The sequence below is a fragment of the Octodon degus genome, unplaced genomic scaffold (genome assembly GCF_000260255.1).
Source record: "Octodon degus isolate 3935 unplaced genomic scaffold, OctDeg1.0 scaffold00283, whole genome shotgun sequence".
Taxonomy (NCBI): Eukaryota; Metazoa; Chordata; class Mammalia; order Rodentia; family Octodontidae; genus Octodon; species Octodon degus.
Genome location: NW_004524859.1, coordinates 1,698,104 through 1,712,039, shown reverse-complemented (window position 1 = coordinate 1,712,039; position 13,936 = coordinate 1,698,104). Strand labels below are relative to the sequence as shown.

Genomic DNA, 13,936 nt, shown 5'->3' with positions numbered 1-13,936 from the left:
TAGCTTTCAGCCTCCCAGAGGTAGCTTTTCCCCTTGGAGCTGAGGCGCTGACCTGGGCTGGGCAGAGCTTCGGCAGTGCGGGATCCGGAGACACCGCGTCAGTGTCCAGGGCCGGTGTGGGGAGATGAGCTCTCCAAAGCAGCTTCCCGCAGGACTGGCGAGGCCAGACTGTGCTTCGTTGCAGTTACGATTCCGTCTTTCCCTTGGGTACACTTCAGTGCTCTGTAGCAATGATCGAGTTTTAATTATTTGCTATTATCACTGAAATGATCTGTCATGATAAAAACTGCAAATTTAAATTCTAGTAAAAAATGACCATGTATATTTGTCTTTCTTTTTTCTTTTTCTTTTCTTTTTTTCCTTCGGAACCGGGGATTGAACTCAGGCCCTTGTGCTTGCCAGGCAAGTACTTATTCTACTGAGCCATCTCCCCGGCCCCGACTATGTACGCTTCATTCTTTGAAATATCACCTGTATCATCCTTATCCAAGTAAAGCAGAATTTCATGAAATCATACAAGTCCCTAAGTGTTCCCCATTCTCTTTCATTTTTCAATTTTTTCTACTTTTAAACTCGTTCACCAATTGAATGGAAAAGTATTACATTTTCATGATGTTTTTGAGATATGGTGTATGTACTTTAAACATTACACTATTAAAGCAAATAAGTTTTGGTTTTAAGATGCACAAGCTTGAGAAGGCACCATCACTATCTACTTCCAGAGCATCTTTTGATTACCTCAGTGAGAAACAAAGCCGAGGGGCGGGGAGAGGGCTCAGTGGAATAAGCGTTTGCCTGGCAAGTGCAAAGGCTTGAGTTCAACCCCTGGTTCTACCAAAACAAAACAAAACAAAAAACAACAACAACAAAAAAATGAAAAAACAAAGCCAAAGACCTGAAACCCAGAAAGCATCTGCCTACTGGTGGTCACTTCTCCTACGGCTCTCTCCTCAGCTCCTGGCAAGCTTCGTGCTGCCTCTGACCGCGCGTCTGAGTTGAGGCTGGCAATCCGAAGCGAGCAGAAAGAGCCCATGTGGTGCTTTATGTTGTCTTCCTCTCACCATATTTTCAGAACTTCTTCCTTCCATGACCCACTCAGAACTTCAGTCCCACCTCACAGCTGAACAATATTTAAAATGTAAGAGTGTAACACCCCTTTTAACAATCCACTTGTCATTTGGTTTTTGTCTAGTTTTTTCTACCTTTTTTTGCTTTCATAAATAATACTTGATGAACACTGAAGTCAATGGGAGTTTAACGGCTAGGTCTTTCACCCAGTGTTTGCATATTCCCACTGTGCTACCAGTTGTTCACCACATTACACTCATTTTACAGCATCGTGTGACATACACTTAGTATATTAATTTCTGAATTACGTTAGATGTATTCAGATAAAAGTTTTTCTACTACACTTGGGTCTTTAGAAATAAGATCTATGTGTTCTATTTTTTATAATGTACTGCAGTTCATACATAGTAAAACACTTGACAAAGGTAATTGCTGAATACATGTTGTTGCTAAATGTTTTAGGGTCCTCATAATGGCCAATAGTGAGCAAAAATTAGAATTACACAGGAATTGAGAACTTTCCCCTGAAATTATTTCAGATGCATAAGGGTGACTCTCTTAAAATTTACACGAAATTGCTATTTTTCTCGAAAAGTTCATTTTTTTATAAAATAATTTAATTTCTATTCTGCATAGGAATTCTTTTCAAGACTGAGATGCACAGGAAGATTGAGTTTTGTATTTGCAACAAATAGCAAAGACATTATCAATATTCTTTTGCTCACTGCCTACCATGTGGTAGCTGTTATTTGGGCTTGTCAAAGGATCCTAGAAGGGCCAGGGATATGGCTCAGTGGAATAAGTGCTTCCCTGGCAAGTGCAAGGGCCTGAGTTCAATCCCTGGTTCCGCAAAAAAAAAAAAAAAGATCCTAGAGATAATGCTCATTTTATTTATTTTTTAATTAATTTTATTAAGAAATAAGTAGCAATGAGACAGTTTCAAAACAGGGCAGTAGGACAGTTAAAGTAATTAATACATTACATATGGTTGTCTTCATTATAGTTATTCATAGCACAAGATGCAAATATGATATCTTGTCTAAACACTATTAGTATAAATCTTTCTTCTCATTGAGCTAAGAGGTAATAGCTGTATATCTAACTTAACTAATTTGTACATTCAGATATATAAAAACATAAAGCCATAATATGCTGAGCTGTAAATGGCTCAAGTCAACAACTTCTGACATTGCTAATCCTGCAGGTAACCCACTACTATTATGGTCTACTCTGCTATAATGGATTATTTTGCTGAATTTACACACCTATAATATTTGAATGGCAATGAAATCGCCATCTCTGACAAAACTAAACAAGAAAGGGGGATATAAGTGAAGGACCATTTTGTAGTAACTCATTTTAAGTTGCTATTTTCTTTTCGCTGAATTGAGACTTTTATGAGTATAGAGTTACTTCCACTCTCCTTTTTACATATTTGGCTTTAAGTCTATTCAAATAGAAGCATGGTCCTCTTTTCTTTGTTCTCAAATATTGCTAAATATCTTAATTCATTTATTCCCTTTCCATCTACAAAGATCCAGTGAGTTTCTTTCTTTATTTTATTTTTACTTATTATTTAATAATTTTATTGAGAAACAAATAGCAATGGGACAGTTTCAAAACCGGTTAGTAGGAACGTTTCAATAATTAACATATTGCATATAGTTGTCTTCTTAGTGGTTATTCATAGTACACGATGAAGACATGCTATCCTGTCCACAAACACTTGGAGGCCACATACGCCCAAGGTGTCTCCGTAGTGGTCTGTAGCTGCTCTCGGTGCCACTGCAAGTGCCAATGATGACACAAAACAATCAAACTAATCTGGCTAGAAAGGTAGCAAGTCACAAAGCAACCGACAGGTACATGTTCTAGCCTGCTCCTGAAGCACCAGAACAAACTTTCCACAAAAATTCAACAAGTGACATATTCCTTGAGTTTCAAATATATTTAGTCACTCTATCTTATCCAGAGAACTTTACTTATGTTCAAGATAATTATTAGGAGATAATATCTTTACTACATCTATTTTGTCAATGGTTTTATAGAATTTATTTTACTTTTAAATTTTATTTTATTTTAAAGAGTAAAAACAAAATCAAAAGCAAAAACAAATAGCATAACAAAGACAGAGACTGAGTAACGTACAAGAATACGTATGGTACATATTCCATTGCTTCCTTTACTTGTTCCCCTCTTGCTCATTACTTGTGACGCTCTCTAGCACTGTGGCTCCATTGCTTTATTAGTCTTGGATTTTCTGGTGCAGAACTTTACCTTAAGATTGTTAGGAGGCTTCGAGGAGTCATCTGTGTACCATAAGCTCTCAGAAGTGGTTTCAGCTGATGGCTGCAAGCACAAAGAAAGGACAAACACAAAGGTAAGGTATGCGAGCATCACAAGAAAATTCTCAAGGGCAATCTTCCTCTTCGTATTCTGCAATATTGATATTCTTTTTTATTCTTTACTGTATTTTCTGTCCTTTAGCATATTAATGCAATTACCACTCCTTTAAAATCTATCTATCTATCCATCCATCCATGCTTGCAATATTGAAGAAATTTAATTTGACGCTATAATTACACTTAACAATGAATCCTGTACCTTCCCAAGTTTTGTTCTACTCACTTATGCCTCGTTCTTTCAGTCCATAAAGCCTCTGCTAACATTCTCTGTAGGACTCATCAGGGAACCGTACTCTCCGAGCTTCTATTTGCTTACTACATTCCTCATCCGTATGGATGAGTTATTTTTCATGAGCTCACATCCCACTGCATGGAGCAGCTTTGAGGCGCAGACCTACAGCCCGGCACCTACTGTTCCCACTCGTGGCTTTCCTTTCTAGCTCACCCTCTCCAGCATTAAGTGACCGCCTGTGTGTCACATCACCGTTGTCCTCCAGGCATGAGCTGCAGCGGCCATCGCAGTCACCACCGCGACTCGGGCGGCTCCAGCTCCAGCCAGGCTTCCTGCAGCAGCCCGACCCCAGGACTTAGCTGCGCGCTTACAGATCAACATGTCTCAGACCCCTACACACTCTTGAGAATGCATTTTATGACCCAGGATTTCATTTAGTCATTAGTTGCAAACAATTTGTAACCTGATTTCGAAAAAGTTCTTATACCTGTTAACGTCGTACAACAGTTAACTGCACACAGAGCAGTGCGTGGAGAATGCGACAAAAGCATCCCTGGAGGAAGGGCTCGGCATCACATCTCGGCATCACTTTCCCCTCTGCACATCCAGAATCCTAGCTAAAAACAGTCCATAGTAACTTCCTATTTGCTTTGCTCAGAATGTAGACCGGGGTGGATATGGTCATAAAGAAGCAAGAGATTATTGAATAAGACTTGATGAATAATCGAAGAGGGCTGGGACGCACACAAACTACAGCAAGGTAAGAGGGAATATGTGAGTCTTCAGAGTATACCTAAGGTTCCAGTGAGGCGAGGCATACAATAACCATTTGAGATGGAAAGGAGATTCAGGGAAAATAGGAAGGGAGGCATTTTAGAATGAGTAGGCTTGGCGAGTAAGTTACAATGTGTGCATTTATACATGAGAATAAAAATCAATTATTGAACTTTTGTGAATTGTATTTATTTTCTTTCACTAAATGGGATTCTGCTCGTGTCAGTGATTTTTCCATTACTACAATAACTTATAAAATCAAGAAGGAAATGAAAAATTGAAAGCACGTGAGACGTGACAAGTGAAGTGAAGGACGAATCTTCCTCTGAAATAAGCACTAAAACTTTCAATTCTAAACTAATGGAAACGTGCATCCTGCGAGTAACATGGGAGGACCCAGGTGTGCTCTGAGCCGCTGACGCTCTTGCATTTGGGGATTCTCTATCCATGGACTTAGAGGATACCCACGTGATATTAACTTTTGATCAGAAACAGAAATCAGCAGGAGCAGGGACTGGAGTTTGAGCCCCTGCACCACATGGTGTGCCGGTCCCCCCAGGGGGCACGCTGAGATGGCGACTGCAACTGGGCATGGTGGCATGTGCCTGTAATCTCAGCGTTCGGGAGGCAGAAAACAGGAGGATCACTACAAGTCCAAGCTGTGTAGTGAGACCCTGTAAACCCTGTGCTAAAAAAGAAAGAAAGAGAAGAAACAGAAGAACAATAAAGAACATTATTCAAATGGCTCGGCCCAGTTGATACGTTATGATAGGCTTTTTTTGGTAATTATTTTTCTAAAGGCTTTCTTAACATCCTTGTTTCTTAGGCTGTAGATAAGGGGGTTCAGCATGGGGATAATCAATGTGTAGAACACGGAGGTCACTTTGTCAGTGTCCATTGAGTGGCCTGCACTTGGGCGCAAGTAAATGAAGATGAGAGTGCCGTGGTAAATAGAGACCACTATCAGGTGCGAAGCACAGGTGGAGAAGCCTTTCCTCCTTCCTTCTGCTGACCCTGTTCTAAGGATGGCTGCCATGACACAGGCATAAGAGAGGAGGACTGTTAGGAGACAGATCGCTTCCTCCAAACTGGCAAACACCATCAGAATGATGTCCTGCACGTATGTGTCAGTGCAGGACAGAGACAAGAGTGCAGAGGTATCACAAAAGAAGTGGTTTATTTCTTTGGAGCAGAAATCCAGAAGGAAAGTGTTAGTGGTGTGAATAATCGAGCTCAGAGTGCCCCCCAGAAATGCTCCAAGTGCGAGCTGGCAGCAGACCCTCTTGGACATAATGACGGTATAAAGCAGGGGGTTGCAGATCGCTATGTACCGGTCATAAGCCATGGCAGCCAAGAGGAAAGATTCTGTGTCAACCAAAGAGCAGAAAAAATAAAACTGCGCAGCACAGCCGTGGTAAGAAATGGTCTTCTCATCAGAAATGAAGTTTGCCAGTAATTTGGGGGCAATGACAGAGGAGTAGCATGTATCCACGAAGGACAGCATGCAGAGGAAAAAGTACATTGGGGTGTGCAAGTGTGGGCTGACTGTGATTAGCAAAATCATGCCAAGATTCCCCATCAGGGTGACAGAGTAAATGGAGGAGAACACCACTAAAAGCAGATGCTGAAGCTCGGGGTGGTCACTGAATCCCACGAGAAGGAAGTCCCCCATCATGGTGCCATTCTCCAAGCGCGTCATCCGCAGTGCTCCTCTGTGTCTGGAGCGGCCACAGAGTAGGGTGGAGTGGTAGCGATACCTGGACGTTGACCAAAGAAAAGAGAAAAAGGTCAAAAAAATAGGGCAGTGATTCTAAATCCTATCGAGCATTCTCAGAGCAATGAGCTATGTTTACACTTAGTATGGTATAGGCATCTTCTTCATTTCTACAAATAAAGAATTTATCATTTTTTCTTTACAAACTTAATTAAAATTAAAATTACACATAATAATCAACTCATCGTAGGGAACTGTGCCTGCATGTGATATATCTTACTTCCTCTATTTTTCCATTCTCCTCCCCTCTTACACCCCTCATCCCCCCTTATTTGCAAAGGCTTTGCTTCGGTCTTTTCCTTCCTTTCTCTTCTCCCTTCCCTCTTTGTGCTCCCCTCCTTCCTAGGGCCCCTGCCCATTTGAATAATTTCTTCCTATTTCACCCTATCAATTACACATTTTGCCCTTATTTCACTTTTGGCTCCTCATACCAGAGAAACAAGGCAGTGCTTGCACGTGCGTGTCCAATTGATTTCACTTGAGTGTGGACTCAAGGTCCCTCCACCTACCTGGAAATGGTTTGGATAAGTCTTTATGTCTTGGAAGTACTCTGTTGCTTAAAAACACACCCTGTGTGTTCTGTAACCCTTCATCTGTCGGTGGACATTTGGGCTATTCCCAAGATGTAGCTATTACAAACTGTGCTGTGACAAGCACAGACATGCAGATGTCACTGTAGTATTATGCTTTTAATTCTTTTAGGCAAATACCAAGAAGAGAAATAGCTGGGTCAAAAGAAGCCTCTAATTTTTTTTGAGGAATCTCTACACTGATTTCCACAGTCACTGCACCACTGTATAATCCCACTACCGGTGGAGAATGGTTCCTTTTTCTCCCCAACCACACAAGGTTTTGTATTGGTCAAATATTAAAACAGAAACACTAAATCTGCTGAGAGAGGGAATAGGCAGAACTCTTGAAGATGCTGGTGTAGACAAAGGTGTTATGAACAAAACCTTGATTGTGTGGGAAGTATTACAAATAATCAACACCTGGGATCTCATTAGAAAGCTTGTGTTGTGGCCGAGGAGATGGCTCAGTAGAATAGGTGCTTCCCTGGCAAGTGCAAGGGCCTAAGTTCAATCCCCAGCTCTGCCAAAAAAGAAAAAATAAAAAAGCTTTTGTTGCAAGAACGCAAAAGAGTAAATAAAATCTATAAAGTACTATATACGCTATGAAAGGGAAAGAAACTGCTCAAGGGGATGAAACAACTGAGATGAAGGGAAGCAGAAGAGAGAGAAAGAAGGAAGGGAGAAAAATATGATAGCTTGTTTAATTATGCAGCTGATTTCTGGTGGCCTATTGAAAGGAGCAATTAATGCTTCATTTTTTCTCTTCTTTTTAATTTTTTGACCAATTTTGCATGTTTATATCTGGTAATCTGAACAGCTAATTTGAAGACAACAATGTGCAACATTCAATAACCAATTGAACAACCACTGTTGAATTCCTATCATTTTGCTTAGTGAAATTCTGTATTGTTTCTGATTTTTTAAATTATTTTTAATTTTCTTTAAAAAAAAAGTAGGGGCCGGTAAGATAGGGTTCAGTGAAATAAGTGCTAGCTTGGCAAGCACAAGATCCTGAGTTCCAACTCTGAGACCACCGAAAAATAAATAAATAAATAAATAAATATTTAAAAAGGCTTTGCACAGAACAGGAAATCAACAGAGTGAAGACACAAACCTCAGCTTTAGAAAAAGTTTTGTCACTTGTTCCTCAGACAAAGGACTAAAATCAATAACATGTAAAAAATTTGAAATAAGTCAGAACTCCCAAGTTTAAAGACTCAATCTAAAAATGGGCATATGAATGAGTACACACTTCTCAGAGGAAGACATTGAGTGGCTTTTAGAATATGAAAAATATTCAACACCATGTTCATTAGATGCAAACTAAAACAATCCTGAAATTCCACCTCTACCCACCTAGCATGGCTTTCGTCTAGAAGTCAGCCGTCGGTCTTCTTCAAGTTCTTATTTTCAGCATTGAACAGCGTCAGTGTCAAACCAGTTGCACAACATTAAACCTGGGAATTCACTTTAAATATCTTTTTTCTCCCATTCATCATCCATGACCAGTACAAGTGGATGCTCATCCCAGGGTAACAAACTGAGTACAGAGACTCTGTTTCCCCTTGTGCTGTTGGAGAAAAGCTTTACTAGGCCAGGTAGAGGTGTGTGCATGGGACAGACCTGTACCTCAGTAACGCTTGAGATGTGGCTTCTCCTGGGGCTACCAAGGAATTGTTCAAAATGTTTGAAGTGTGTGGATAGAAGAGGACGGAGAGTCTGAACTGGTTACCCTAAGAATTGCCTCCTAAATGTGATCCACAGTGGCTAGGGCATTTGGGCTGCACAACTGATCACCACAAGTCAGTTTTCTTCTGCACATAAGCAGATGATTATATCATCTTTCTCATGAAAAGCAAGAGTTAAATGAGTCCTGCTCCATATCCTCGAGAGACTTCCTATACTGTTCACTCACTGTTTTTATGTAATAATGTGTTGATGTTCTGTGAACCCAGACATCTATTTTGTTTTTAAGTTGAAGACCAAGCTGTGGAACAGCAGTTTGTCGTGCTCACAAATTTTCTACATCCAATCCAAGTAGTAAATGTAGCCAGGGATAGTCCCACATTTTCTGGAGTGGAAAATTGTAAAACAAGAAATTAAATAAGCTTACCAACTCATTCCTCTAAATTATTATCATCTTTCATTATCCTGGATCTATTCTGCTACTGTAAAAAGCTCAGATGACCCATCCCAGTGAAGATATTTTCCCAGGTGCATTTTTATCCACTTTAGACATAACTGATTTGTCTACTCACTGTGGATAAGGTTTTATATGTTTTTGCTATTTATTTGTGAATGTTTTATCTTTAAAATTAGAATTTTTTTGGCAGGGTGAGATGGTGCACACCTATAATCCCAGAAGTTGGGAGACTGAGGCAGGAAGATTGTTGCAAACTTGATATCATCCTGGGCTACAAAGAGTTCAAGGTCAACCTGAGCTGTGTGGTGAGACCCTGCCTCAAAAGAGAAACAAAATTAGAGTTTTTAAAATTCTGTTTATTTCCAACTTTAAAATTTAATCATGGATGAAGTAAATATCCTGCACATGTGTATTTTGCAATTTGGGTGGTGGTGGTGGTGGTGGTGGTGGTGGTGTGTGTGTGCATGCATGTGAGCGTGAACATAGGAACAGAGAGAAACAGAGAGAGACAGAGAGAGACAGAGGTATTTATTCCTTTGTTGTATATTTCCCTACTTTATTAGTTATTTTAAACCTTTGCTATTTTAAGTTCCTATTTTAATTTTTTCTTATTCTCAGATAATAGCATTTAATTTTCAGAGAAAAATGATTGATAGAGAAAGAGTGGCCACATTGGCACATGAATGCGTCAGCATCTCTCTTCCCCTCTCCCCTTGTCCTCGGGGAACATGAGCTCCCGGCCTCTGCAGCTAAGCACATCAGACCTCCCTGTGTCCCAAAGGTCGTTATGCTGTTCCAAGTCACCTCCATCTCAGGCCCTTTCTCCATACAACAATGCTTAATCAACCTCACCTTTAAAAATAAGAGCCTGTGTCTGCTTCCTCCACCTTCCCCACTGTCCACTGTCTGGAGGTGCCTCCCCACAGGTGTCCACTCCATTTTCCCAGTTCTCACTTCAGCTACTGAAGTAGGTTTTTTTTTTTTTAATGTATTTGGTACAAAGTCTCACCACACAGCTCAGACTCATAGTGATCTTCCTGTTTTCAGCCTCCCTAGCTCTGGGGTTGCAGGTGTGTGCTACCACTCCCGGGGTTCATGGCCAGCTTAGCATGCCAAGGGGCGAGGCCAGCATGGCATGTGGTGCTGGGGATCAAACCCTGGTCCCTGTGTCTGCCTAAGCAAGTGCTTAGTCTGCAGAGCTATCTCTCCAGCCCTGAAGTAGGGTTTTGTTCCAATAACATTGATACAGTTTTGTGTAACATTACAAGTTAAATGTTTGCTTTCAAAGACTATTAATATGTATGCATTATTGTATCAAGTAACAAGACTCCTTTTCTCATAAAATCCCCACCTTTCCTGACTTCTCCACACCTGCGTCTCTCTTGTTTGTTCTCCTGATCCCCAAATGTTCTCGCTGATCCCGTCACAGGTGGTGGCACGGTCCTGGGGCTTCCTTCAGAACCTACTTCTTTTCTGTCTAGATGCTCTTTCTGCAGTCAATAACCCTGTCCTTTTCTGACCTTACCACCGACGCAATGGTAACTTTTCTGTCCCTTCCAGAACTGCACGCCCAGCTTTAAAGGGTCATGGAATAGATGCGTCAGTGCAATGATTTCAGAACAACATGCGGCTGCTATCACTCCCCAGTACCAAGTGCTTTTGAAGATCCCTGTCTTGTCCACCACTGCACCCTGGCCTAAGCAAGGAGCCTCCTATACCAGGCGCTAATGATTCAGGAGTGGAAAGTATCAAAGTTGAACTTGCCGCAACCTCCCTGTGTTCCAGGATTACTGGTTTATGACACGCTCCCACCTTGCTAAAATTTGTATATCTGATCCTAAAATTTAACATCACAAAGAAATTACTAGGGCTTGCCAGATAGCTCAGCAGACTAAAGCACCTACTTAGGCAGGCACAGGGCCTGGGGGTCAATCCCCAACAAGTGAGCTGGCCCTGCCCCCGGGACATGCTGAGACAGTGATTGAGACTGGGCGTGGAGGCACACCCCTATAATCTCACTGCTTGGGAGGCTGAAAACAGGAGAGCCACTACAAGTCCAATCTATGTAGTGAGACCCTGTAGACCTTGTACTAAATATGAAAAAAAGAAAGAAATTACTTTATTTAGAGAACGATACAATTTCATGCTTGCCTCAAAATTGAAAGAAAGTTAAAGGCTACAAAACTAGGTATAGAGTCCAAATAGAACAATGGTAGGAAAATTACAAGAAAAAACAAACTATTAAAGAATTGAGAAAATATCAACTGAGTAACTTGTTCTATGAAATTGTCAGGAGAGAACAGAGATTTCCAAATAAATTCTACATAATGACATAATATTGTTATAAACTGTAAATATTAAATTCTAGTATTCTGTTTTAAATTATTCCCTTAATGACAGTGTCCAGTGCCTGGCAGTAGTGTTGAGGATTGATAACTATTGGTATCATTGCTATAAGACAAAAACAAAGTTATATATATATATATATATATATATATATATATATGCTCAGTCTTGATATTTCAATCTGTTCAAACATTTAAAATCAATAACATGTACTATTACTGTGCTTAGATGCCTATCCAGCACCTGACAGTGCTCAAGGTGGTCCTAAGAATGACCCAGGGAGAGAGATCATTCGCAGGCTGGAGGGGACCAAGAAATGGAGATAGGATGTATACTTTAAGTGCCTATAAAGAAGGTGACTGCTTAAAATCCCGCCCAGCCCTACATCCCAAGATCCAAAGAGCACTTACCAGGTCACTAGCTTTACTGTTGCTACCCCAGTTCATTCTCTTCCTCCAAAATAAATTGGACATGTAAAGCAGAATTCTGAATAACCCAATTCAGTACTTATCATACTGCCTGCAGGGCAGGCCTGCTGTGTCCATAGAAGGGATCTGGGCCTCCTTTAGGGGGGCTCTTGCTCCTTAGAGAAGCAAGACCCAGTATGACCCAGTATAACCCAGTATGACAATCTGGCATCTGCTTTTGTTTGATCTCATATCAAATCACAGGAACCAAAGTCTGATATCTAAATCTCCCAGTGGAAAAATACATGAGCAATTAAACAATTCCGCTAAGGGATTCATTAGACATTAAATGAAATGATGTAATATGTTTATTTGAGATTGTCTGAAAAATGTATTTTGACTTCCCACATGGCAGATTATAGAAAAAACTGGGTTTGCATATTTGTGATTTCACTTGATTGAATCAACTCAAATCAATTGATGAAACAGCTCTCAGAGCACTCTATGCAAAGACATGGAGGGATAAATGTGAAATAGGCAGAATTGTCTCTGTTTAGCAACTTAATCTTGGAAGATCTCAGAAGCCAATCTGTTGAAGAAGAACCAATTGAGAATGAATTGAATAAATATGATACATACTATGATATATTTATCTACATTAAACTGAAATTTTAAACACACCTAGCCAGATTAAAAAGCAAGGTCTTCAAATATATTTACTCTGCAGATATTTTGTTCTAGGCACCACTCTAGTTATAAAACAGAGAAGCATAGATTCAACTATTTGAATATTTTTAAAAAATATATGGCATGGAAAAACAGCATAAGAAATTACCTGAAGGTCAGCACATAGCATGATCGGACACTTTGAGAAGGAAATTTAGAGACAATGTTTTACCCAATAAGGAGAAGTTAAAATGCACATATGCATATGGCTAGAAGTGTCCTAAATTCAAATTCAAAGAGCTTTAAATAATGAACTTGAGTTTCTAAGTAGAGATACTAGATGTCTTTTTGATGTGTGTAGCAGAATACACTGGTTTTTTTTTAAAATTAAATTTTCATTTATTTGCTACAAGGTCTTGCTATGCAATTCAGACTCATAGTAATCCTCCTATCCCAGCCTCTCCAGCGCTGGGATTACAGTTGGTTGGCACTGCACTCTGTGGAGGGGCCAGTACAGCATACAGTACTGGGGATTGAACCCAGGTCCTTGCACTTTTCAGGCAGACACTTAGATCACCAAGCTATCCCCAGCCCAGAATACACTGTTTTAAAGCTCAAGTGTCTTAAGCATAGGTGGAATTTACTGATAAACTTTTATTAGTACATGTTTACTAACCCTGTGTTAGTACCTGTTTATGACACATCAGGAGCACAGTTGTCCTGCTAACCTGACACACACACATACCACATCTTAATCATTTTCACTTTCCCCTCCCTTCCCCTCCCAGTCCTCCACCTCCAACACTAGGTTCCCCTCTCCTTTTGCATAAACTCTACTAATTACTTAATTTAAAAATCTGGAAAAATACTCTGGACATAGATTGATCAGGAGAGGATCGAGGGGCTCAAACTGTATGGTAAATTATATATCATTCTCTAGCTCTGCTCTATCTTCTTCATTAACTTAAACCTCAGAAAAGTGCTCTTTTCTGGGAAGAGAGAGCTTTAAACTATGCAGAGCTCCTGTCAGGGCACAGTCAGTCTCAGCAGAAAGAACACAGTCACTCTTCCCGATAATTCCAGAAAACGTCCACCACTGGGTCACCAGCTCACTGGTGTTGACCCTGAAGCCATCACTGTTCGTATCTCACCGTCAGTGAAGTCTGGACCAGATGCCATCGGGCGCGTGGTGGCGATGCACTAAGGTAAGAAAGATTGCAACTCCGCAGGAACTCCAATCTGAGATTAGGATGAAATGAGAAATTCATCTCAAACTATATAGTCCATCAGAGGTGGAATGAACAAAGTAGCTAGCGTGGTGAAAGAGACTTGTGGAGCTACTTTGCAGCCATGTCTGAGTAGCGCTCTGTGTGCCACAGTTATCTCTGTGGGTATCTTGGGACGGTACCTGTGAAGTGACCTTGGGAAAGCAGAGCTGGGACAGTATGAATTATTTCTGAAGTTTCATTTGAAGCAGTCTTCTTTATGCTAACGAGTCTGACAGTCTCTGCTTAGGAAAAGTCTCTTAGTAGTAGATAGAAACCAAGAA

At 40.5% G+C, this 13,936-nt stretch overlaps 1 protein-coding gene across 1 annotated transcript; it reads right to left on the bottom strand.

Moving 5' to 3' along the window:
• Nucleotides 1–5,242: 5,242 nt before the first annotated feature.
• On the bottom strand, nt 5,243–6,178 carry LOC101574500 (olfactory receptor 5I1). The gene has a single exon (XM_012512868.1). It carries the CDS (start codon nt 6,176–6,178, stop codon nt 5,243–5,245), a length of 936 nt encoding a protein of 311 aa, XP_012368322.1.
• Nucleotides 6,179–13,936: the final 7,758 nt, after the last annotated feature.

Bases quoted from the DNA above. Each gene is read 5' to 3' on its own strand.
- LOC101574500 (XM_012512868.1), bottom strand. From the start codon at position 6,178: ATGACGCGCTTGGAGAATGGCACCATGATGGGGGACTTCCTTCTCGTG.